Genomic DNA, 25,134 nt, shown 5'->3' with positions numbered 1-25,134 from the left:
AGTCACATATATCTCTTCATTGTACTTAAATATGAGGTTTCATTTGTGCTAAAAATGAACCGACTCTTTTGTGCTTTGTACTTCACTTTTGTCCTTTTATCTGAACAAGTAGGCAATAACTGTAGACAAAAACAAATGTGTAGTAGCCTACAAAGCATAAAGCAGTCGGTTAATTTTTTGGCACAAATGGAACCACACTTAAAGTTTACGGAAGGATGTGTAATGAAAAACAATTAAAGCAAAAAGGAAAAACAACAACAAAAAACAAAGCATTGACACACAAATCACACACACACCTATATATATTATTTGTTTGTTTGTTATTATATGTATATATGCATTGTTATATATGTGTTATGTTTAGAATATTTATGTTCGTTTTCCATCTTAAAGAGGAACTGTACGAACACCTAGAAGATTTTATTTGTATCCTCCTACCTTCATGTTCGTGGAATTTTGACCCTCGCGAGTTTCCGTAGCGCGATCGGTGTAAGTTTGGATTTTGAGGAAGTGCTCGGCCAGCGGGCAAATCACAAAGCATCTGCGAAGATCTACGGTTATTTTAAACACAACACCGTACAGCGTTCGCACTGAAAATATGGCATATCAACTCTACAGAAACACGACCCTCGGGAACAGTCTACAGGAGAGTCTTGATGAACTTATTCAGGTAAGAGAGTTGAATCAAAGTGAAGTTATCTAGCTCGATTGCTAGCCAGCGCAGAATGATGTAACTTAATAGATAAAAACAGATAACGGAATAAAAACGATTACATCTAGGCATCTGATTTATTATATCGTATCTTATTGTTAAATCCTACGATTTGTTCTCATCGTGGTTAGTGAGGTGTCGGTTTATTAAAGTTAACGAGTGTTAGCTAAGGACAGCTGTGTTTGCAATTGAGCTGCTCTTTATCAGAATAAGTTATGAATTAAATTCTCCAGTGAGGGATAAATTAACTGTTTTAGTATTTCTTAGATGTTTACATGTGTGTGTGTATATATATATATATATATTTCACCGCAGATTGGGATCATAACAGCCATGCCTGTATGTCTTTAATAATAACAATCATGCAGACAGACTTTGTTTGTACATGCTTATGCCTAATAATAATAACTCTGATTTAAGATGGAATTCCTGAATCAGCACACTCAAGAAACCAGAAAGCCTATTAGTGTTTATTCAAAATAAAAATACAGTGAATCGTAATGTGTTAAATATGTATGAATTCTCTTACATGTTCAAGTTTATTTGTATAGCGCTTTTTACCATACAAATCGTTGCAAAGCAGCTCTACAGGAAATTAAGTTTCCACAATATATTTATATATTGCAGAACCTTAATATATTTAATTTATGGCAAAATTTGGTAATTCTGTATGTTGTCTGAGCGTTGGCGTCCTCTGAGGTCCTCTGAGGGGTTGGCATTATCTTTTCTCAGGTGTTCGGTCATCTCAGATCATTTAAGGGTTGGATCCAGACTGAAGCTTCTGTAATGCTTAGTTACAGAAACAGAGAAACAAAGCTGCTGTTCCATCTAAGCAAAAATGATTTGTTCAACCCAAGCTAAAGAATAATAATAATGTACATTTGATCAGATATAACTGCAGTACAAGATTATAAGATGCATTATGTAAATGCTTGGCTAAAGAGATGTGTCTTTAATCTAGATTTAAACAGAGAGAGTGTGTCTGAACCACGAACGTTATCAGGAAGGCTATTCCAGAGTTTGGGAGCCAAATGTGAAAAAGCTCTACCTCCTTTAGTGGACTTTGCTATCCTAGCTATCCAAATGTGAAAAAGCTCTACCTCCTTTAGTGGACTTTGCTATCCTAGGTACTACCAAAAGTCCAGAGTTTTGCGATCTTAGGGAGCGGGTTGTATTGTAGCGTGGTAGAAGACGAGTTGGGTACACAGGAGCTAAACCATTTAGGGCCTTATAGGCAAGTAATAATATTTTGTAAATGATACAGAACTTAATAGTGCAGAGACTGTAAAATTGGGGTAATATGATCATATTTTCATGACCTGGTAAGAACTCTAGCCGCTGCATTTTGGACTACCTGTAGCTTGTTTATTGAAGATGCAGGACAACCAGCTAGCAGTGCATCACAATAGTCCAGTCTAGAGGTCATGAATGCATGAACTAGCTTTTGTGCATCAGAAACAGGTAGCATGCTTCGAAGCTTGGCAATGTTTCTAAGATGGAAGAATGCTGTTTTTGTAACATGGGAAATAGGATTGTCAAAGGTCAAGTTGCTGTCTAATATAACACCCAGATTTTTGACTTTAGAGGACGTAACAGTACATCCGTCTAGTTGCAAATTGTAATCCAAGAGATTTTGTGTATTGTTTTTTGGTCTTACAGAACGCTTTCAGCTGTATTTTCTGTCCTTCCACAGACTCAACAGATCACACCACAGTTAGCCCTCCAAGTCCTTTTACAGTTTGATAAAGCTATCAACACAGCACTGGCCAACCGGGTCCGCAACAGGGTCAATTTTAGGGTAAGACAAGCGAATGTTAATGCTCTCCAATAACCTTAAAATAGAAGTTTAAATGTCTGCTTATGCAAGTTATTTGAATAACTAGCTCTGCTTTGACCTGGACATAGCTGTGACATGCTAAAAATCACTGCTGTTTGTTTTATCCACAGGGATCTCTGAACACATACAGATTCTGCGATAACGTCTGGACGTTTGTTTTAAATGACGTTGAGTTCCGAGAGGTGACGGATCTGGTCAAGGTTGACAAAGTAAAAATTGTAGCATGTGATGGCAAAAGTAAGACAATTGATTGACTTTGCTAATGTTCTACATTTTCATACTTATGGTGTTGTGATGCAGTCCTCCTCATTAAACCTTTTCTTTGTTATAGACACTGGGTCTAATGCAGCTGAGTGAAACCAAGGTGGAGAGAGAGAGTGTGAAAGAGAAGTGAACTGAATTTGCTGGCTGATGGGAAGGATGAAAAGAATTGAAGACGAGGCACACAGCGGTGGGGACTGTGTATATATTATTTATTGCAAGAACCAGTTCTCCAGCCTTCATACATCAACCTGCTCAGTGGAGGACTGACAAACGTATGGAGCACACAAAGCCTTGGATGTCACATTAAATTTTTCTTTTTATAAATAAATATATATAATTTTCATAGAAATGCCAATGCTTTTCAGTTTGTTACTATGTAGCTTATTCTCTAATAAACTTGTTTTAAATGGTTTTTGGCTTCTGTTGTTTTAGAGAATTTTTGGCTTTTTCCTTCAAATGAACAGTATAATACAACGTAATTATAGTAATTAGTAACAGTATAATACAACGTATGCACTGCTGAATCTGCACTAGCTGACTGGTCATGTCTTCAAATGTTTTTGCAGAGTTTAATTCTTATTAGCTCTCACCTTTAACCTTAAATGTATCAAAACCATCAACTTAAGATGAACTGTGTAAAATTTGCTCACAATTCAGTGATTCTGAACATTAAATCAGGCAGCAATGCTATCAAATGTGTAATCTGAAGAATTAATGCCTGTCTTTATTCCTTACATTGTATATCAGTTGCAGTAGCAGAACAATAGGTGTTGGCTGCATTTACGTTTCAAACTAATCTTGAGTTTTTAACTGATAATAATGAGAATTGTTTTTATAAAGTTTTGTGATCCCATCACCTGAACATTGGTACATGAGTGATTATGCTGCACTCTCCTATTCACAGCTAAGCCCTGCTTTTCGATTTCTTAATACTTCCTAAATCATGACCTAACCATGCGTTTTTTTTATTTAGCATTAGAGCCATTTTTGTTTGACTTTTACCCAGATTTACCTTCAATCACCATTTAATAAATCTCCTGCATTAAAAAGCATCACTCATAGGGCAACTCCATTAAGCCTGATTACACACAGTAGTCAGGGAAGGGGGTCTTTGTGTCAGCGTCATACTATTTGCATCTCACTGTGTCTGACTGGAATGCTGGAGTGTGGACATCACTCTGTTCAGTTGTTGGTCATTTTGTGTGCTGGTCACAGAGACTGTAAGGCTGGATGGTGATGGCTGGACTTTAGGAGCTCATAAAAATGGACAACAGGGGCTTTGGAGGGAAAAAGGCCAAAGAGGGGTCTTTTAAGCGTGCATCTATTAAACGCACATCCTCTGGCTCTCAGAAGGTAAGAGACCTCAACAAGCTTTGAAATTCCCCTCATTTCTACTGAAACTAACTGGGTTATCTTGAGTTGGTGAAGAAACAAGCCTGTATCAAATTATGGTTGGGAGCAGAGCCAGCTAAGAAATCTGGGCCCTTATTTTAGAAATCTAGAAATGGTTGTGAGCCCCTAGAATCGTTCCCACTTTTACCTGTCGGGCAATGCCTGCGCTTTGGCATGGCTAATAAACTGAAGTGATGTTATCATACTCAATTCGTGTTGAATTTGTTTAGGATTGGGAATGTTTGAGGTTTGACTGATTTTTGCACTTGCATGTTTAGTTGCATTTTGCAGGCTTGTTTTATAATGTTAACAGAACTTGGGTCTCTGTTGGCAGTGATTTTGTCCATGTGTGTAAATTTATTTGGGGAATGCATTGTTTCCAGTGATGGTCTTGATCTCTGAGTGTTCACTTACACACGTGCACAAGTACAAAACCTGTTTTCGCCATTGTCCTTTAATCTCTGATAATGGCCCAGTAAAGAGCACTGGCCCGGGTAGCTTAAACCCCTGTTCTCTCTAAGTCTCAATCTTATGTGATTAATGCAGAGTTCTGTGGAACGAGTCCAAACACAAGTGGACAAAACACACTCAGCGGGCTTACAATGGACCTGAAATCATTTCAAATCAGCTTGTCTTTTCAAGGGAATGGAAAGTGGTGTACTGGAGTTCATGAAAATTCAAGGTTGCATTAAAAGTGCAGCAATGTCATGATTCACTTGACCTTCCAACTCTGTAAACTGTCTGTTCCGTCCTTGTCTGGGTACAAACTGACTTATACATGCTTATAATCAGCATTCACAGCTGGACATGTTCTGTAACAATGTTTGTTAATTCAACATTCACAAAAAAGGCACTTTTAATCATCCATAATAATGTTAGAATATAATAACTCCCAGAATCATATGATTTGGGGCAATCCAAATGAGTGGATGGGAATGGCTTATCAATTCTGAATAAAGACCCCAAATACCTTTTACAAAATCCATTGGAACTGAATCCTGTTGCATTGTAGAATATTTACTGTATTATCTTTCTTTCTTGTAAACCATGTGGAAACATTAGTCTTAATTTCCTATTGGCAGACAGAGTTGATTTGCTCTTTGCTTGATTTGCTTAGATGAGGATTATCTGAGTTGAGCTTCTCACAGAGCTCCTTTATGTAGCTGCTCACGGGGTAGACGTGTTAATGTGAGAGCTTTGAGGGATTAAATTGTAATTAGGGATCAGTGGGAGCAGATTTTTCTGGTTTACTCTTTCTGTTTAATTTAGTCGGTCCTTATCAGGAAGCTAAGGACAATATTGGCTATGTGGCTATCTGTATGTGTAGTTGAAAAAAATTATATATATATATATATATATATATATATATATATATATATGAACACCATATGAAAAACAATATATTAAAAATATGCATTTTATTTTTTTACATTCTACATTACATTCACTCTACAACTAAAGTATATCATATTTTTTGCCTAATATTCATTGATTCTGATTCTGATTCTGATTCTAATATCATATAAATATATATATATATTTATGTTTTGCTTAAAAGACAATTCCCAAAAATATTGTTTGTGCAGTTTCAGAGAGTGGTTTGTGTGACTGTGCAGCTTCACTTTCAGCATGGGAAATTCCACATGTGTGTTTCTAGGACTAAACCCTTTTGGATTTGGGAGAAATGAAGCTCTAAAATGGCCAAATCCAAAGATGTCAAAAGCTGTCGACAGATGTCTAAACACAAATCTCATATGTACTTGGGACAGAGCCAGATTGTGTTTCAGCGATACTGCTCTTTGTGAATGAGAGCGCTTGTGCTTAATTTGATTTCTGTGGGAGGCTTTTTAATATGGTGCTGCTACAGAAACTGTTTTAGAATACCTTTCTGAAAAAGGTAAAAACACGCTTACTGTCTCCAATATAAATCATAAATTATTGACAAGACTTCAGTAAGAACTTGAGGCACCTGTATCTTTCATTTGATTCCTATCCTTCCCAGTTTACCTCAACAAGCAGCATTAAGAAGAGGTGTGGAGGGGCTAATGGGAGAGATTAGCATGTTGACCAATGAGGCAGATTAGAGAGCCCCTCGTCTCGGAGTAGGCTTTAGTTTGTGGTGTTCTGGTGGATTGGTCATGAGGTTCCAGCAGGATTATCTTCAGTGGTCATGGGACCCTGAGGCTGAGGTCCAGCACACGTGGTCCAGACCTCTGCTCCATAAATGAAGGCCACAGGCAGTTGAAGGCAGGCTGGAGGAAGACTTCATGACAGCCTGCCATTATGCAAGCCTTTTGTCTTTCTCTTTATTTTCAAGGGTAAGTGCCTGTCTAGCAAGTCAGTTTGAGCTCAAGAGATATTGTTAATGATGGTACATACCTCAGATATTTATTGGTGGAATATTGTAAACTAGAGCCTCCACAGCAGGATTTCTTGCATTGAAGGTCAGGTGTATTTCTGTAAATACCCTTGTGTTACACAAATAACATTAAGATGATTGTGCAAGATTATTTATTTATTATATATTTGTATGTATGTATCACATGCCTGTTTTCATATATTATTGTCTTAAATACAAGTGCAATTAAAATTCTTAACAAATATATGAATAGAAAGTAAACAACTGTGAGTGGGAGAAGTACTACTGTGTAATGTGACTGTGCATTGACCTAGAAGGGTTCAGTTGTTTTCATCATTTTAATATGGCTAAAGTGATTTCATTTACCCGGAGTGCTTTACTGCTGTTGTGAAAACCCTGAACACAAACATTCGTACTTGTGCACTGTATATATAGGTAACCTATATATGATCACAAATATTCTTACAGTGTGTGCTGTTTTCATTGTTTTCCACATTGTTAGTCAGAAACAATTTGATAAACAGATAAGCTGCAGAACAGCTTGATCTTTTTTGTAGCTACTGAGAAATTAAAGTAATGGATTACAAAAGCGATTTAGGAAATGTTTTGGCATTCTACTTTAAATGACAGTCAATGAGTGAACTAAATTCTCCTGTGTTGTGTCTTGCAGTTTCAGAGGGCATGGATTGAAAGGACATTTCTAAAAAGGGAGTGCATTCACATATTCCCCAGCAAAGAGCCCAACAAGTGAGTAACAGTGTTGTTATAATTTACTAAAACTAAAACCAAAACTGTTACTTTTTTTGTTGTTGTTAATTGAAATATAATACAAACATTAAATGAAAAATTTTATATTTTACAAAACAAGAAATATTGCATTGGCAGCTTATAGAAACAAAATAAGTCTAAGATGAAATAGTTAAATTGCTAAATAAAATAAATTTAAGCCAAACAGAATTATTTTACAAAATTTGTAAAACTAATATGAAAATGGAAACTTTAATATAAACACTGGTCAGTATATTTTTTATCTCACTGTAATTTGAGAAAAGACAAACTGGATGATTTACTCATTTACAAAGTACTTTTAGACTAATCTATTAATACAATAATTTAAACTTAGTGCAACATGATAGTTCTAAATTCATAAACATGCTTGTTCATTTGGCACTCAAGAGAAGTTATATATAAACTTGTAGAAATTAATGAGGTATGCTTTTGCGGTTAATATTGACTTTTTCCTTTTTGCTAACTATTGTAGGTGTTGTTGCGGTCAACTGGTAAACCAACATGTGGCTATTCTTCCTGGCTCCACCAATAAGAGCACAGAGGAAGGCCAGGGGGTGCAGACCGAGCCTTCACAAGAGAAATGGTCGGTTGCTAAGCACACACAAGCCACGCCCACTGACGCATATGGCATCATTGAATTCCAGGGAGGAGGTCATGTGAACAAGGCCATGGTATTTTTCAGATAACCATGTGATTCATTTGTTTTTCATTGCACGGAAATGTACTCATACACTTTGGGAGTCATCCTGAAAGTTGTCCTGAACATTTGAACCCCTAAAGTCATATAATTTTCTCTCCTCTCTTTCTTGTTTATCTTCAGTATATCCGTGTGTCCTATGATACCAAGCCTGATAACCTTCTGCATCTGATGGTGAAAGACTGGCAGCTGGAGCTGCCCACCCTGCTGATCTCTGTGCATGGAGGCCTGCAGAACTTCGACTTGCAACCCAAACTCAAGCAAGTGTTTGGAAAGGGCCTAATAAAAGCAGCAGTTACCACTGGGGCCTGGATCTTCACTGGGGGAGTTAGTACAGGTGGGTGTTTGACAACACAGAGAAGTGCAGCACAAAAATAAGAAGGTCAGGCCATGGTGTGACCTAACTGACATCAATGAAATGGTCTTCTGTTCCTGTTTCAGATACTGAATCATCTGCTTTCCTGTTGTGCAAGAAACTGCGAATGACTCCATCACATGAGACACTAATAATTTCATGTTTATTCCTTCTTCTCATATTACATAGGAGTGATTCGGCATGTGGGAGATGCGCTGAAAGACCACTCCTCCAAGTCCCGTGGGAAAGTGTGTGCCATTGGAATTGCACCATGGGGTATTGTGGAAAATAAAGAGGATCTGATCGGACGAGATGTAAGCCATTGCACAGGAATGCATGCATTCGTGTTTAATCAGCATAAGTGAATATTTGATGTTTGGTTTCTGTGAGGTTTTTGGGCGAAGTATTACGACAGTGTCTGTGTTTTTGCTTTGACCAGGTGACGCGACCTTACCAAACCATGTCCAACCCTCTCAGCAAACTTTCTGTGCTTAACAACAGCCATTCCCACTTCATTCTGGCTGACAATGGCACTCACGGAAAGTATGGTGCGGAGGTCCGACTGCGCAGGCAGCTGGAGAAACACATCTCTCTGCAGAAGATCAACACACGTAAGTCAACTTTTAGTAGTTAAGTCTGCTTTTTGAAGAAAGTTAAACAATTTTAATGAAGCCATCAAATCAAAAGGGAATAAAACACTGTCAAAACGCTGTTGGAGTACATGAATGTTGGTCTAGTGAGGGAAAGCCCAGTCTGTGACCTCCTGGGTTTCCCTTTGTCATCCTATGCCTGGAGTTCCTTATGAGGCTGGGACAGCAAAGGGAGGTCCATACGTCATCCCATTCTGCAGTCAAAAATCTTAATCATGCTCAAAAGTATCTTTTCATGTCTAATCGCTGCTTATTTTGTGCACATTTGTACATGAGTGTGTTTTATGTGTGTTTGTACAGGTCTGGGTCATGGTGTCCCTTTGGTGTGTCTGATTCTTGAAGGAGGGCCGAATGTAATCTCTATTGTGTTGGAGAGTCTGCGTGAGGAGCCTCCTGTACCTGTGGTTGTGTGTGACGGCAGCGGCCGAGCATCAGATATCATTTCATTCGCTCACAAGTACTCTGAGGAGGATGGGTGAGGAAAATATTTATGATTATTCAGAGATTATTAATGAATTTTAAAGGTGCAGTTCTGCAAGAGAAAAAGTACATTTTTACTGATAGGTTATTGTGCTGTTGAAAAAAACATATTTGTAATATTAAAGGCGATATTAAACCGCTTTGGTCTCACTGTTTCTAAAAGCTCCTTTTCTTGGTCTCCATTACCTTGTTCTGGTGCAGGTTGGTTAATGAAAGTGTTAGAGACCAGCTTCTAGTAACCATACAGAAGACATTCAACTACAACCGGAATCAGGCACAGCAGATTTATCTCATGGTGATGGAGTGCTTGAAGAAAAGAGAGCTGGTGAGTAAAATAAAGGATGAGATGTCAAGAAAACAGATTAAAGACAACTTTGTTCAAGTTTTTTGCCATAATATAAAACATACTGTGTATTTATGAGCAACATTCTGTTTTATATTGTGTTATATTTCACAGATATGATAATAAACATGACTGTTATTCATCTGGACTCATTTGCCTTTTTCATATCATACATTGTTCTTTTTATTTTTTGCTATTTTTTCCTATGTTGTAATTTCAAACCACCCAGCTCACAATTTTCCATCCTATTTCCCTGTCATCCCATTGAGTGCTTTTGTCCTTCATGAAAATATAGACATGAGGTTTAAAATGATTTCCATAACCTGGGGACGCTGAGGAAACTTAGAAAACACATATCCGCAAACATGTTTGTGCATCTTGGCTTTTCTGGGTAGCAATTTGTGATGTCTCAGATCGTACATTTTTTGAAGTTTAAGATAAAAAAAAGCTTTATTGTTGCTGGGAATATGTTATCTTTAGGAGCCTTGTAAAAGTTTGCATAATGTAATATATAAATGCATGTTTTAATGCATTAGTACTCACTGCCCACTCTCTTGATCAAATCATTATGATCTCTCTATTGCTCACATATTATCTGACCAGCTAATAATTTATTGTCTTTCAACATATATATATACAGACAAATACATATTACATTTCTGTCCAACCTTGATAATTAAAAACAGCTGTGGAAAAGTGAATAAACAAATACTATAACTGTTCATTTCATATTTTTTATTTATTGTTAAGTACTGTGACCATGTAGGTCGATTTGCGCTTGTCCTTCATAGAGTTACCCAACTTCTCAGTGGTTTGGGGTCAGTAAGATTTTTTTTTAAATACAAGAATGCATTAAAATGCTAAAAAGTGGCAATAAGGACTTTATAAAAGATTTATATTTTTCTATCAAAAAAAGTCTGAAAGAAAATGTATGACAGTTTCCACAAAAATGTTAAGCAGCATAACTGTTTTCAACACTGATAATAATTCGAGATTATTATGATTTCTGAAGGAGCATATGACTGGAGTAAAAGCCTGCTGGATATTCAGGAATCACAGGAATAAATGACCTTTCAAAAAAAATATTACATTGTAGTAATACTTCACAATATCACTGCTTTTACTGTAATTTTGATCAAATAAATGCAGCCTTGGTCAGCGTAAGAAACTTCTTTCAAAAGAAAGAACTTACTGTCCACAAACTTTTGAACAGTAGCGTATAATGTAGTATATAAAAGTAGTATGCTATTAAATGCATTCCATACAGTTTTACATTTTGTGCTGTAACAGATCACAGTTTTCCGCACAGCCTCAGAGGGTCAGCAGGATATTGAGATGGCCATCTTAACTGCTCTGCTGAAAGGTGAACACTTGTTCAGACCACACGTCACACAGTATACAGGACCAGTTCTGAAAACTGAAATGTAACATTCCTGAAATGTATATTGTTTGTATCAAAATTGAAAGATTTATTTCAAAAATATTTGTAATGCAGCTCTTTCTCTCTTATTCCATTAACAATCTTTGGGTTTGTCAGGCACAAATGCCTCAGCTCCAGACCAGTTGAGTTTAGCTTTGGCCTGGAACCGTGTGGATATTGCTCGCAGTCAAATCTTCGTCCATGGACAACACTGGCCTGTAGGTGAAGGGTTAATGGAAACATAGCACACAGATAGAGGCTCAGTATTCATATATGTATATACACATACATCCATACATATATTATATTATTTGTATTCAGTATTATATAGTTATTGAATACATATTTACATGTCTATATCATCAGCCTGCTGGGTCCCTGCCCACCTCATCCACGAGCCAGCAGGATAAACCAAAGAGCCCTATCACCACCCGTGCCAGCAAGGGTAAACCTGCCAGGGCCAAGAAGGGCAAAGGTGCCAAATCCAAACCTGAGCCTCCCGAGGAGACAGATCCTAGAAAACTAGAGCTGCTTAACTGGGTAAGATTCATTCTTTACTAAAATTGGGTTAGTGAGCATTTGCTTTACTCACCGCTGAATACACTGCTGGATTTATATATATTCTAATTAAAGTAATTCTGTCTATATATGTGTGTATGTTCTTGTTGCTAAATTTCGCGTGTGTGTGTGTGTGTGTGTTGATGTGTAAAATAGGTTCATTCTCTGGAGCAGGCCATGATGGACGCACTCGTGCTTGACAGAGTGGATTTTGTGAAGCTCCTTATTGAAAATGGCGTCAACATCCACCATTTCCTGACAATCCCACGACTGGAAGAACTCTATAACACAGTTGGCACACAATCATATATTTATGGAATATTAGAGGGTCACGTAGCCACTCTCTGTTTCATCATTTAATGTTTTAATGATACAACCAATAACAAATGTTACCCACATGTCCAGTTATTAGAGCTTTCACTGCTGTTCACTTCTCGCTTTCCATGCAGTATGGTTTGAAATTGTTATTTGTGTGTTTAGTATTATCCATTATCATATCAACAATCTGTTGTTGAGGAGAAAGCACTTAGCCCACAAACATCTGTGTGTTTTACAGAAGACAAAGCCTAATGGGCTTTTCCCTGAATTGTGTGTTTGGTTTTATGATTTTTTTTTTTTTAAATTCAGAAATTAGGGCCGACCAACACATTGCATTTTGTGGTCAGAGATGTCAAAAAGGTAAAGTCATTATTAATAATTTGTGCAGTGGTCTTTCTTGTCTTCGAGGTTATCAAAATGAGTTAAAACGTGCACTGTATTTTTCTGTAATTTTATGGCCTATTGTTCTAAAGAATAATACTTTAATCTTCTTAGCAGTGTGTGAATGCAGTTGTGTGTTTGGATTTGTGTATGTGTGTTTTGTGTAAGAGCATTGCATAAATAGTTTTATTTCACTCTAGTTTCAGTAGTTTCACCAGTTACAGAATAAGTTACCTTATGGTGTTATGAAATGAATGTTTCCAGGGAAACCTACCGCCAGATTACCAGATCACTCTGATTGACATTGGCTTGGTTCTGGAGTACCTCATGGGAGGAGCGTATCGGTGTCACTATACTAGGAAAAGTTTCCGCACACTCTATAATAACCTCTATGGACTGAAAAGAGTGAGTTACCACCATCCCTTATATACTTACTCATGCATATCTAAAAAATACAAAGTCTTTTTTTCCCCTGAAAACACATTATACCTAACACAATTGCTTAGTTTAATAATATTATAGTGGCCAACAGAACACTACAGAACATACAGAAAAAATATAGTAAAATATAGAAATATTTTACAGAAAAATGTAAAACAAAAATAACTGACTTGTCGATTAATGGCCCAGTTAGTTGTTCTTGCTTAGTCTATGGTCTAGCAAAAATATAGATAATTATTAATAGTAGCCTAACTTGTTTCTCAGCTTCCACACTTTTGAGAAATTAAAACAGACATAAAATTACCAATGTGTTATTAAATAATCAAATATGCTCAAAAACATCTGATTCTCTCTCTTTCTGTTCTCTTTTAGCCCAAAGCTTTGAAACTCCTGGGTATGGAGGTAAGCTACTAAAACATAAAAATTGTTTTGTAAGTATTCAGTATTAATATGTATACTTTTTCTCGCTCACACACACACACACACAATGAAATTTGACTGATAGATAAAACTTGTAGTAGCCTATTTACAGACACAATCACTTCGTTTTGTTTTCGACAGGACGATGACCCAAGACCTAAAGGCAAAAAGAAGATGAAGAAGAAGAAAGAGGAAGAAATCGATATTGACGTTGATGACCCAGAGGTCAGTCGATTCCAGTACCCCTTCCATGAGCTGATGGTGTGGGCTGTTCTCATGAAGCGCCAAAAGATGGCACTGTTTCTCTGGCAGAGGGGAGAAGAGGCCATGGCCAAAGCTCTGGTGGCATGTAAACTCTATAAAGCCATGGCACACGAGTCCTCACGGAGCGAACTAGTGGACGACATCTCGCAAGATCTGGACAATAATTCCAAGTGAGCAATTATTCTATAATATGTCTTTACTATCACACTTGGTCAATTAATACGTCCTTGCTAAAAAGAAAAAAAAGTAGAGTATGACTTTCTTTAAAAACCTTACTGGCCCCAAACTTTTGAAAGGTAGTTGATTAATTTGTGTATTTTATGAACAATGTATGTATTTATGTATTAATTTACTTAGGAAGGGCAAAGCAGGAGAAGGTTGCATGTGGCTGAATAGAACAGAACAAAATAGAATAGAACTGTTAACACAACAGTGTTACTTCTCATAAAACCTCTCTCTTCTTCTCCCTCTCACACTCAGGGAATTTGGTCAGTTAGCGTATGAGCTGCTAGATCAGTCGTACAAGCATGATGAACAGGTGGCCATGAAGCTTTTGACGTATGAGCTGAAGAACTGGAGTAACTCAACCTGTCTGAAACTGGCTGTAGCTGCCAAACACAGAGACTTTATAGCCCACACCTGCAGCCAAATGCTGCTCACCGACATGTGGATGGGCTGCCTGCGGGTGGGCAAGAGCAATGGACTCAAGGTCTGCAATACAAAATAAACACACTATATTTATATGTCACTGAATATTACATATCAACATTTTTATAATTTCGTATCATTCACAGGTAATCCTTGGAATCATCTTTCCTCCAACCATTCTTCTCCTAGACTTCCGAACTGGAGATGATCTGTCTTACCAAAACTCCAAAGACAAAGAAGAGCTCAAAGACAAAGAGGATGATAACAAATCTGGCAAGGTAAAAATATGTACAGTACATTTCTAAATATTACAATGAAAAACATTTTTTTTTATTCTACAACCCGAATTCCGGAAATGTTGGGACATTTTTAAAATTTAAATAAAATGGAAACTAAAAGACTTTCAAATCACATGAGCCAATATTTTATTCACAACAGAACATAGAGAACATGACAAATGTTTAAAGGGATAAATTTTACAGTTTTATCCACTAAATGAGCTCATTTTAAATTTGATGCCTGCTACAGGTCTCAAAAGTTGGCACGGGGGCAACAAAGGGCTGAAAAAGCAAGAAATTTTGAAAAGATTCAGCTGGGAGAACATGTCTTAGAGAGGCAGAGTCTTTCAGAAGCAAAGATGGGCAGAGGCTGTCCAATCTGTGAAAGAGTGCGTAAAAAGACTGTGGAATACGTCAAATTGTAAAGCCTTTGCAAATCTCATTATCTACAGTGCATAACATCATCAAAAGATTCAGAGAAACTGAAGAAATCTCTGTGCGTAAGGGACAAGGCCGAAGACCTTTGTTGGATGCCCATGGTCTTCGGGCCCTCAGACGACACTGCATCACTCATCGGCATGATTCTGTCATTGACATTACTAAATGGGCCCAGGAATACTTCCAGAAACCACTGTCGGTAAACACAATCCGACGTGCCATCTGCAGATGCCAACTAAAGCTCTATCATGCAAAAAGGAAGCCATGTGTGAACATGGTCCAGAAGCACCATCGTGTCCTGTGGGCCAAGGCTTATTTAAAATGGACTGTTTCAAAGTGGAAAAGTGTTCTGGTCAGACGAGTCCAAATTTGATATTCTTGTTGGAAATCATGGATTCCGTGTCCTCCGGGCTAAAGAGGAGTGTTATCAGCGTTCAGTTCAAAAGCCTGCATCTCTGATGGTAGGGGGCTGCATAAGTGCATACGGTATGGGCAGCTTGCATGTTTTAGAAGGCACTATGAATACTGAAAGGTATATAAAGATTTTAGAGCAACATATGCTCCCCTCCAGACGTCATGTATTTCAGGAAAGGCCTTGTGTATTTCATCAGGACAATGCAAAACCACATACTGCAGCTATTACAACAGCATGGTTTTGTAGTAGAAGAGTCCAGGTGCTGAGTTGGCCTGCCTGCAGTCCAGATCTTTCACCTATAGAGAACACTTGGCGCATCATTAAATGAAAAATATGTCAAAGACGACCACGAACTCTTCAGCAGCTGGAAACCTATATCAGGCAAGAACCAAATTCCAACACCAAAACTCCAGAAACTCATAACCTCGATGGCCAGGTGTCTTCAAACTGTTTTGAAAAGAAAAGGAGATACCACACCATAGTAAACATGCCCCCATCCTAACTATTTTGGGACCTGTAGGAGGCATCAAATTTTAAATGAGCTCCCCAGCGCCACAGCATAAATGGCTGCCCACTGCTCCGGGTGTGTGTTCACGGTGTGTGTGTGTTCACTGCTGTGTGTGTGCACGTTGGATGGGTTAAATGCAGAGCACGAATTCCGAGTATGGGTCACCATACTTGGCAGTATGTCACTTCACTTCACTTTCATTTTGTGCATAACATTTCTCAGTTTAAACATTTGTTATGTTATCTATGTTCTATTGTGAATAATATTGGCTCATGTGATTTGAAAGTATTTTAGTTTTCGTTTTATTAAAATTTAAAAAAATGTCCCAACATTTCTGGAATTCGGGTTGTAATAATATTTCACAATATTACTGTTTTTCTGTATTTTTGATTAAATAAATGCCCTCTTGGTGAGCAAAAGAGACTTCAACAACAGTAAAAAAAAAGAAAAAAGTACTGACCCTAAACTTTTGAATGGTAGAATACATGTTCACCATTGGCTTCTTAATTTGTTATGGATCTTAATGAGGTGAAAGTGAGTAAAATTCTCAGGGTGGGTATTTATTTTCAGGATGGCACCATGAGCATGGATGGAGTGTCTAAGAAAGGTGATGAGGAAGATGGCAAAAAGAAACAAAAACGAGTGCCTGTTGGGAAGAAGATATACTATTTTTATAATGCTCCGTTTACCAAGTTCTGGTTCAATACGGTATGATATTATTTAAAAGCAAAAAACAAAGATTAATGTATTGTTGTAATGCATTGTATGTAATGTAATGTATAAACAATTAATGTATCTACTCAGACTGCCTACCTGGTATACCTGATGCTGTATAATTACATCATCCTGGTGAAAATGGAGAGATGGCCATCGTTGCAGGAATGGATCGTCATCTCCTACATCATCACTCTTGGACTAGAGAAAGTTAGACAGGTGAAGTACACAAACAGAAATAGCTATATTGTCATATGTATGCATTTTTTCTTCATTGGACACATGTGTTTGTGTGCAGATCTTGATGTCAGAGCCGGGAAAGCTGAAACAGAAGATAAACGTATGGCTTGAAGAGTACTGGAATATCACTGACCTAGCTGCCATCACCACGTTCCTCATGGGACTGTTACTGCGATTGCAGAATGAGCCTTACATGGGCTACGGACGCGTCATCTACTGTGTAGACATCATCTTCTGGTACATTCGTGTCCTCAACATTTTTGGAGTTAACAAGTATTTGGGACCGTATGTCATGATGATTGGTAAAATGGTGAGAACTAGCAGAAAAACATATTAATGGCTCAAAAGCTTTTGTTTTCTGAAGAATAATGATATTTTATGTGTGTGTGTGTGTGTGTGTGTGTGTGTGTGCGCAGATGATTGACATGCTGTACTTTGTGGTGATCATGCTGGTGGTTCTCATGAGTTTCGGTGTGGCTCGTCAGGCCATCCTGCACCCAGATGAGGAGCCAACGTGGCGTCTGGCGAGGAATATCTTCTACATGCCCTACTGGATGATCTATGGAGAAGTGTTTGCTGACTCGATAGACCGTAAGACTAGAATTCATAGTAAGATTCTGTTTCCTGATTCATGTGTGGATGACCCATCTCGTCTCCATTCCACCCTCTCTGTATCTGTGAACTATACAGAAAGATTTGTGTCTCATCTCATGACCATTTATACTGCAATGGCATTCACCCTCTACTGAATCATGTGTGATGGACTGAGTGTGTGACAGTGCCAGTCTTTGCCTGCCCTGCTTGTGAGTTTTAGGTCTTTATGTCTTGTAGCTGTTGATTGTTGCCATTTATCTTTCACTTTTACACTTCACTGCTTGCTTGGTTAAATTGTGTCTGTATAATTCTCATTTGTAAGCTGCTAAATGATTAAATGTAAATTTAAAAAGAATGTGAAAAACAAATTTTAAAATTAAATAAATAAATAAAAATACTGTTTTTAATGATAATACTGTCAAAATATGTAATATATAACATGATTTCAAGTCATAAATAAATTCTTCCAAAAAGAGTAAAAATTTAATACCTGTTCCTCCACTGAGGAAGGTCCTGTGTTACTAAAATGTTTGTTTGTATGTGAGTACTTTTTTTGCACTTTGTAGTAATTGTGGAAAATTGCTAGTATCTTGGCATGTAGTCCATTTTGGATAAAGTGCAAATGAATTTCAAGTACTGAGTTTTTACTATTTTTGGACGAATCTAATGATAATATAGAACATATAAAAATACATGATGGTAGTTTTACAGAAGTAAGTGAAAATGGTTTTCAACGGTTATGAAAGACAGCACAACTTATTGTGCAAACCTACACTACCATTCAAAGGTCTAGGGTTGGTTTCGCATGAGTTTTATATTAGTCTCTTATATTCACCAAGGCATTTATTTGATAAAATACAGTAAAAATTGTACTGTTGTGAAATATTAGTTTAAATAATGTTTTAAATGGAAGACTTTTGTTAAAATATTTTTGTCTTAACTGTCAGTTTTGGACAATTTAATGGATCCTTGATGAATAAAAGTTTCTTATCCAGAACTTTGAATGGTATTGTATCTTTCCTTTTGTCACCTAAAGTGTGAAGTGTAAAAAAACTTTAACAATGACTATTTTAAAATATTTAACTTCCCCTCCTAATGCACTATTTAGATGGCTGGCTGCTTGTGAAATGATTAATATTTGTTTAGTTCTCCATAATCTTTAACCGTGCATTTTCTCTTTCTTTTTAAATACTCATAGTCTATGCGATGGAGATTAATCGTGAGTGTAAAATTCTTCCACTATACCCACAATTAAATTTAATTATCAAACACTTTAGAATGACGTCATGGTTGGATCATAACCTCTGTAATGTATGACAGCACCCTGTGGTGAAAACATGTATGATGAAGATGGGAAGAAGCTTCCTCCATGTATACCTGGGGCCTGGCTCACACCTGCCATCATGGCCTGTTACTTATTGGTAGCCAACATCCTACTGGTTAACCTGCTCATTGCTGTATTTAAGTGAGTCAAAAAATAAACACAAAATGTAAGCACTGTGATGTAAAGCAATGATGAGCCATAGTACTGTAGCACAATATTATGTTCTCATAGATTCATTATCAGCACTACAACACTGAGAGAACTCATTCCTTTCACAGTAACACATTCTTTGAAGTGAAATCCATCTCCAACCAAGTATGGAAGTTCCAACGCTACCAGCTCATCATGACTTTTCACGACAGACCGGTGCTTCCTCCTCCCCTCATCATTTTCAGCCACATGTACATTGTGTTGAAGCGCCTGTGCTGCCGCTGCAGGAAGAAACAGGAAGGAGAGCTGGATGAGAGAGACCGCGGACTGAGTTATTACTCCTGTTACTCATTTTTACTGCTTCAATGTATCAATTTTATAACAACCTATTTTAAAACATATACAGTCAGGTCCATAAATATTGGGACATCGACACAATTCTAACATTTTTGGCTCTATACACCACCACAATGGATTTCAAATGAAACGGCCAAGATGTGCTTTAACTGCAGACTGTCAGCTTTAATTTGGGGGTATTTACATCCAAATCAGGTGAACGGTGTAGGAATTACAACAGTTTGCATATGTGCCTCCCACTTGTTAAGGGACCAAAAATAATGGGACAATTGGCTTCTCAGCTGTTCCATGGCCAGGTGTGTGTTATTCCCTCATTATCCCAATTACAATGAGCAGATAAAAGGTCCAGAGTTCATTTCAAGTGTGCTATTTGCATTTGGAATCTGTTGCTGTCAACTGTCAAGATGAGATCCAAAGAGCTGTCACTATCAGTGAAGCAAGCCATCATTAGGCTGAAAAAACAAAACAAACCCATCAGAGAGATAGCAAAAACATTAGGCGTGGCCAAAACAACTGTTTGGAACATTCGTAAAAAGAAGGAACGCACCGGTGAGCTCAGCAACACCAAAAGACCCGGAAGACCACGGAAAACAACTGTGGTGGATGACCGAAGAATTCTTTCCCTGGTGAAGAAAACACCCTTCACAACAGTTGGCTAGATCAAGAACACTCTCCAGGAGGTAGGTGTATGTGTGTCAAAGTCAACAATCAAGAGAAGACTTCACCAGAGTGAATACAGAGGGTTCACCACAAGATGTAAACCATTGGTGAGCCTCAAAAACAGGAAGGCCAGATTAGAGTTTGCCAAACAACATCTAAAAAAGCCTTCACAGTTCTGGAACAACATCCTATGGACAGATGAGACCAAGATCAACTTGTACCAGAGTGATGGGAAGAGAAGAGTATGGAGAAGGAAAGGAACTGCTCATGATCCTAAGCATACCACCTCATCAGTGAAGCATGGTGGTGGTAGTGTCATGGCGTGGGCATGTATGGCTGCCAGTGGAACTGGTTCTCTTGTATTTATTGATGATGTGACTGCTGACAAAAGCAGCAGGATGAATTCTGAAGTGTTTCGGGCAATATTATCTGCTCATATTCAGCCAAATGCTTCAGAACTCACTGGACGGCGCTTCACAGTGCAGATGGACAATGACCCAAAGCATACTGCAAAAGCAACCAAAGAGTTTTTGAAGGGAAAGAAGTGGACTGTTATGCAATGGCCAAGTCAATCACCTGACCTGAATCCGATTGAGCATGCATTTCACTTGCTGAAGACAAAACTGAAGGGAAAATGCCCCAAGAACAAGCAGGAACTGAAGACGGTTGCAGTAGAGGCCTGGCAGAGCATCACCAGGGATGAAACCCAACGTCTGGTGATGTCTATGCGTACCAGACTTCAGGCTGTAATTGACTGCAAAGGATTTGCAACCAAGTATTAAAAAGTGAAAGTTTGATTTCTGATTATTATTCTGTCCCATTACTTTTGGTCCCTTAACAAGTGGGAGGCACATATGCAAACTGTTGTAATTCCTACACCGTTCACCTGATTTGGATGTAAATACCCTCAAATGAAAGCTGACAGTCTGCAGTTAAAGCACATCTTCTTTTCATTTGAAATCCATTGTGGTGGTGTATAGAGCCAAAAATGTTAGAATTGTGTCGATGTCCCAATATTTATGGACCTGACTGTATATATATATATATATTTTTTTTTTTCAGAGTTGACTCTGAGTCTGGAGGAACTGAAGAGTCTGTATGAGTTTGAGGAACAGTGTGTGGAGGAGTACTTCAGAGAGAAGGAGGACGAGGCGCAGTCTTCCAATGATGAGCGAATCCGAATTACTTCCCAGAGGTACTGGATGAAAAATAATAACTGCACCTGCAAATGTCATTTCAGGGCTCAACAATAAGGATCTTCTTTTGTGGTTCTGAATGGTCAGTTTTTATAGTTAGCAATGCATTTATATCAATTTATTCATTTTTTTTATATGAATTGTATGCATTTTTAATGCATTTATATCAATTTCTTACCCTTTTTTTTTTTTGAGAAAAGGAACATTTGTAATGAGCTGCAAAACACAATTATAATATTACTCCATAAATTCATAAACAGATTTTTTAACTATTGTATGCGATGTAAAACATTACGATCTGGTATGTAGTTTTTAAAAGAATGTGTTTTTGCACTCCACTGCACTGCTTTCAAATTGATTCCCTTTTAAGTAAATATGTGCTAAATATGGATTTCTTTGACCGTTGCATCATATCTGCTCTCTTTTGCAGCATCTCACTCATGATGATGTTCTAAAAATGCAGCGCTGAAGTAATGCTGTGGACATACTAGACTTTCTACAGGCACTGCAATGCTCATAATATGATATCACACTCTGCTGTTTCTTTAAACATAATTCAACATATAATACATTCAAAATGTAAAAATATGCAACCTACTCCACTCCGATTCTGCATATTTATAGTTAGCATACTTCTAATTACTACTAATTCAGCAAAAAAATCAAACCAACCTTCTATTGATCACACAGCTTGACGTGATACAAAGTTGCATGTCAGAGTTAACCAAATCTGAACATTGAAACGCAGCAAAAATTGACATGAGCTTGCGTTTCCTATGTCCCGCATTCCCATTTGCTATAATGGAAGTCAGCGGAATGAAAATTGTAGTCTATCTTTTAAAAAAGTTGCATCTTGAGTTTTGTTTTCGAACAGTAGAATGGGAAAAAAGTTTTACTTGAGCTTCTTTTAACTTAAGGGTGCTTTTTTAGAACGCCATCATGTGTGAGATGAACAGCCCCTTATGCTTTGGAGACTTTCAACAAATCCTCATCTACTGTATGTTAGCCATCTAGATAACATTGTCTTTGTGGCAAATTAGCAGAATTGCTAATTGTTAACTCAGTGAATATAATATGTTTAGTGGCAATGCAGCACTGGCCCAAAAAAGCTGGCAACAATTCTGTCATCTGGTGCGACATTCTCGCACACTTGCATCCTAATTGTTGAGCCCTTCATTTAGAATAACTATTGAGGTTAAAACAAAAAACAATCATTTGAAACACTTGTTGTCGCAGAGTCGAGAACATGTCCATGCGCCTAGAGGAGGTGAATGAACGAGAGCACTCCATGAAAGCCTCTCTGCAGACCGTAGACCTGCGCTTGGCTCAGCTAGAGGAGTTCTCCGGCCGCATGATGCACGCGCTGGAACGTCTGACTGGCATAGACCGCTGCGAACTGGTCCGTGCTCGATCCGGGAGCTCAATGGCTGTGGACCAATCCGGCCTGCTTCGCCGAGGTAGCATCAACAGCGCCGACGGCTACAGTTTGTACCGCTGGCACCTGGATACCGAGGACCACGGTGAGGAGATGTCAAGGGACAGGAAGAGCCACGCAGAGAGACGCAGCAGTATTGGCAGCAGCGACCTCCTTCTAAACCCTCATCAAGGTTCTTGCTACGGACCCACGCTGGATGTGGTGCCCCTCCGGCAAAGGACACGCTCCAGCTCCAGTGTGGACATCATCATCTCTCCTTGCGAGTCACAAGACAGAGTCCAGACCTCTCAATCCCCAAAACTCACCTCCGCTCAACACCCTAAAGATCCACAAGCTCTGCTAGTATCTGGAATAGACATAGCAGTTTCACATCCTCTGGAAAGGGCGCAATCCCTGAGGCAGTACCCAACTGAAGCTCAAAGTAACTCACTTTCATACGGGAACAGATCCCAAAGTGGTACTTTGTACGTCTCGATGGCACAGTCGAGGTTGTGCAGTCCAGGGAATACGTGGGCTTCGGAGCCCCACGGCCTACAGGATCAAGCAAGCAGATCGCCAACATTAGGTCGCTGGCCTCCACGCTTCGATGACAAAGTTCATCACTCCCCATTTGGACTTTCACCCAAGACATCTTCAGAGAAATTAAGACAGAGAGAGGCCCAAGACGAAGAAGGATCTTCTAAGGAGAGCAAGTGGACAAAAACGCAACAAGGGGAAAGTGAGGAGAAGAAAGATGAGGATCAGTCAGAGGCAAATAGCGAAAGCACCAAAACAGAGGGAGGAGAAGAGAAAAGAGATGAGCTGACAGACTCAGATCACTTGTATGTTGCAGAGGACAGGATGTACCCCTCACTCCGATCTAAGAGTCTGAACACTAACCCACGAAAGGCAAAGGCTGTAGGGAACATCCTGGATAAACCTAGAGCAGCAAGTAGTGTGAAAGACCTGGCTGGGGCCTTTGAAGTCAACACCAATGACTACAGACCCTCCAGAGACAGGACAGACACACAGAAATAAGCGAAAACCAAAAGCATCACAGTAACGTTAGGTTAAAAAGTTGATTTTCATTGTTTTCCAGTATGGATCACACTTCTAACGAACACTAGCTATGCTTGTGCATTGACATCTTAGCTAGCAGGCATATTTACATACATTTATGTTTATTTATTATTTAATTTGAATGCTAAAACCTGGTATGCAAAAAGGGAAATCAGGGACTACCTCTGTGCTGTAGCTATTAACTAACCCATTATTTCAAAATAAAGGGAAATTTAACTTCAGTTATGCTGTTTATTACTCAACAACTTCACATCTTTCATCTTTCAATAATATAATATATCAATTATATATTATTTAATATGGTAAAGCATCATAAAGAATAAATCAGGCACTTGTAAATAACTTAGAAAAGATATTTTAATCTTTTTTACATAATCTGTTAACACTGACATATTACAGTACAGACAAGAAAATCAAGGAAGACATGTTATAAAATAGGACATAAAAGCTTGAATCGAATGGTCAGTAAGACTTTATGCTCATATGGGAGGCTGAGTGCTGTCACTGTTTCATTGAAAAATATGCAAATGTGCCTGCATGCATATTCAAAACATGACTACTGGGCAATTAAAGGGATAGTTCACTCAAAAATTATGATTCTGTTATTATTTGCCCAACCTCATGTTGTTTCAAACCTGTATGACTTTCTACAGAACACAAATCAGCATATTTTAAAGAATGTTTTAACCGAATCATTGACTTCCATTGTATGGACAAAAAAAAAAACACATTTCTCGTTCAAAAAATACTTTCTTTTATGTTCCACAGAACAAAGAAAGCCAGGTTTGGACTGACATGAGGGTGAGTTAATGAAGTTTTATTTCTGGGTGAACTATCACTTTAATTGGGAATGGCACTCTTCACAAGCACGAGTTCTTTCAAACAGATGCATAAAGCCAATAGAACTCGAGCAATCGTATACCCTTAAACATAAACAGAATCATTCATTCATTCTGAGTAACTTAGGTGCATTCTGAAATATCTAGGTTGACTCTCAGCATTTCAGTTTGTGTTCTCAATTTGTAACAGGCCCACATGGAATCTGTACATGGAAAGATCTGCAGATTTACACAGAATTGGAACATTTCTCATACACTAAGGTAATGAGAGTTTGGTACTCTCAGCTCTGGTTAACCATGTTTAAATGTAAAATGCCATGTATTTTCCCCCCACAGAATCAGTGATAAAAGTCTTCAAATTCCACATGGTCCTGGTAATAGCCCATTAAGCTCAAAGGACACTTGAACACATTCAAGCTATTACAATCTTGCGCTCTTTTTTTAAGTAGCTGACTTCACAGGCGGGACTTTAAGTGGTTTATGAAGTGAGGAGGATCTACAAGAGACCCACACACACAAATAACAGTGCATGACTTCAAAAAAAAAAAAAAGATACTGTTGCAGTGGTGCTGTAAACACACAACTTCACACTCATAAGA

At 38.1% G+C, this 25,134-nt stretch overlaps 2 protein-coding genes across 3 annotated transcripts; both read left to right on the top strand.

Annotated features, from left to right (window-relative positions):
- The first annotated feature begins 486 nt into the window (after nucleotides 1-486).
- On the top strand, nucleotides 487-3,519 carry LOC306878458 (transcription initiation factor IIA subunit 2). The gene is made up of 4 exons (XM_079430840.1): nucleotides 487-670; nucleotides 2,406-2,510; nucleotides 2,660-2,786; nucleotides 2,881-3,519. Exons 1-4 carry the CDS (start codon nucleotides 599-601, stop codon nucleotides 2,904-2,906), a joined length of 330 nt encoding a protein of 109 aa, XP_079286966.1. The 5' UTR covers nucleotides 487-598; the 3' UTR covers nucleotides 2,907-3,519.
- A 557-nt stretch (nucleotides 3,520-4,076) lies between these two features.
- On the top strand, nucleotides 4,077-23,916 carry LOC306887651 (transient receptor potential cation channel subfamily M member 1-like; the record flags this gene model as incomplete). 2 transcript variants are annotated; one of them, XM_079445579.1, is made up of 26 exons in its annotated part: nucleotides 4,077-4,166; nucleotides 7,235-7,311; nucleotides 7,826-8,024; nucleotides 8,174-8,387; nucleotides 8,595-8,719; nucleotides 8,845-9,016; nucleotides 9,356-9,530; nucleotides 9,737-9,860; nucleotides 11,169-11,241; nucleotides 11,416-11,516; nucleotides 11,665-11,838; nucleotides 12,013-12,147; nucleotides 12,484-12,534; nucleotides 12,820-12,960; nucleotides 13,369-13,398; nucleotides 13,558-13,850; nucleotides 14,161-14,389; nucleotides 14,475-14,606; nucleotides 16,538-16,675; nucleotides 16,772-16,900; nucleotides 16,980-17,231; nucleotides 17,338-17,512; nucleotides 18,836-18,980; nucleotides 19,118-19,320; nucleotides 21,069-21,201; nucleotides 22,439-23,916. In XM_079445579.1, the coding sequence occupies 26 exons, from the start codon at nucleotides 4,077-4,079 to the stop codon at nucleotides 23,652-23,654; spliced, it is 4,926 nt and encodes a 1,641-aa protein (XP_079301705.1). In that variant the 3' UTR covers nucleotides 23,655-23,916. The 2 variants fall into 2 exon arrangements, with proteins under 2 accessions (XP_079301705.1, XP_079301704.1); XM_079445578.1 differs by lacking the exons at nucleotides 4,077-4,166; nucleotides 12,820-12,960; nucleotides 13,369-13,398; ... (9 more) ...; nucleotides 21,069-21,201; nucleotides 22,439-23,916 and adding an exon at nucleotides 6,426-6,523 and having other exon boundaries at nucleotides 12,013-12,534.
- Nucleotides 23,917-25,134: the final 1,218 nt, after the last annotated feature.

The sequence above is a fragment of the Barbus barbus genome (genome assembly GCF_936440315.1).
Source record: "Barbus barbus genome assembly, chromosome: 2".
NCBI lineage: Eukaryota > Metazoa > Chordata > Actinopteri > Cypriniformes > Cyprinidae > Barbus > Barbus barbus.
Note: the sequence above shows the minus strand (reverse complement) of the source record. Positions and strands in the feature narration are given on the sequence as shown.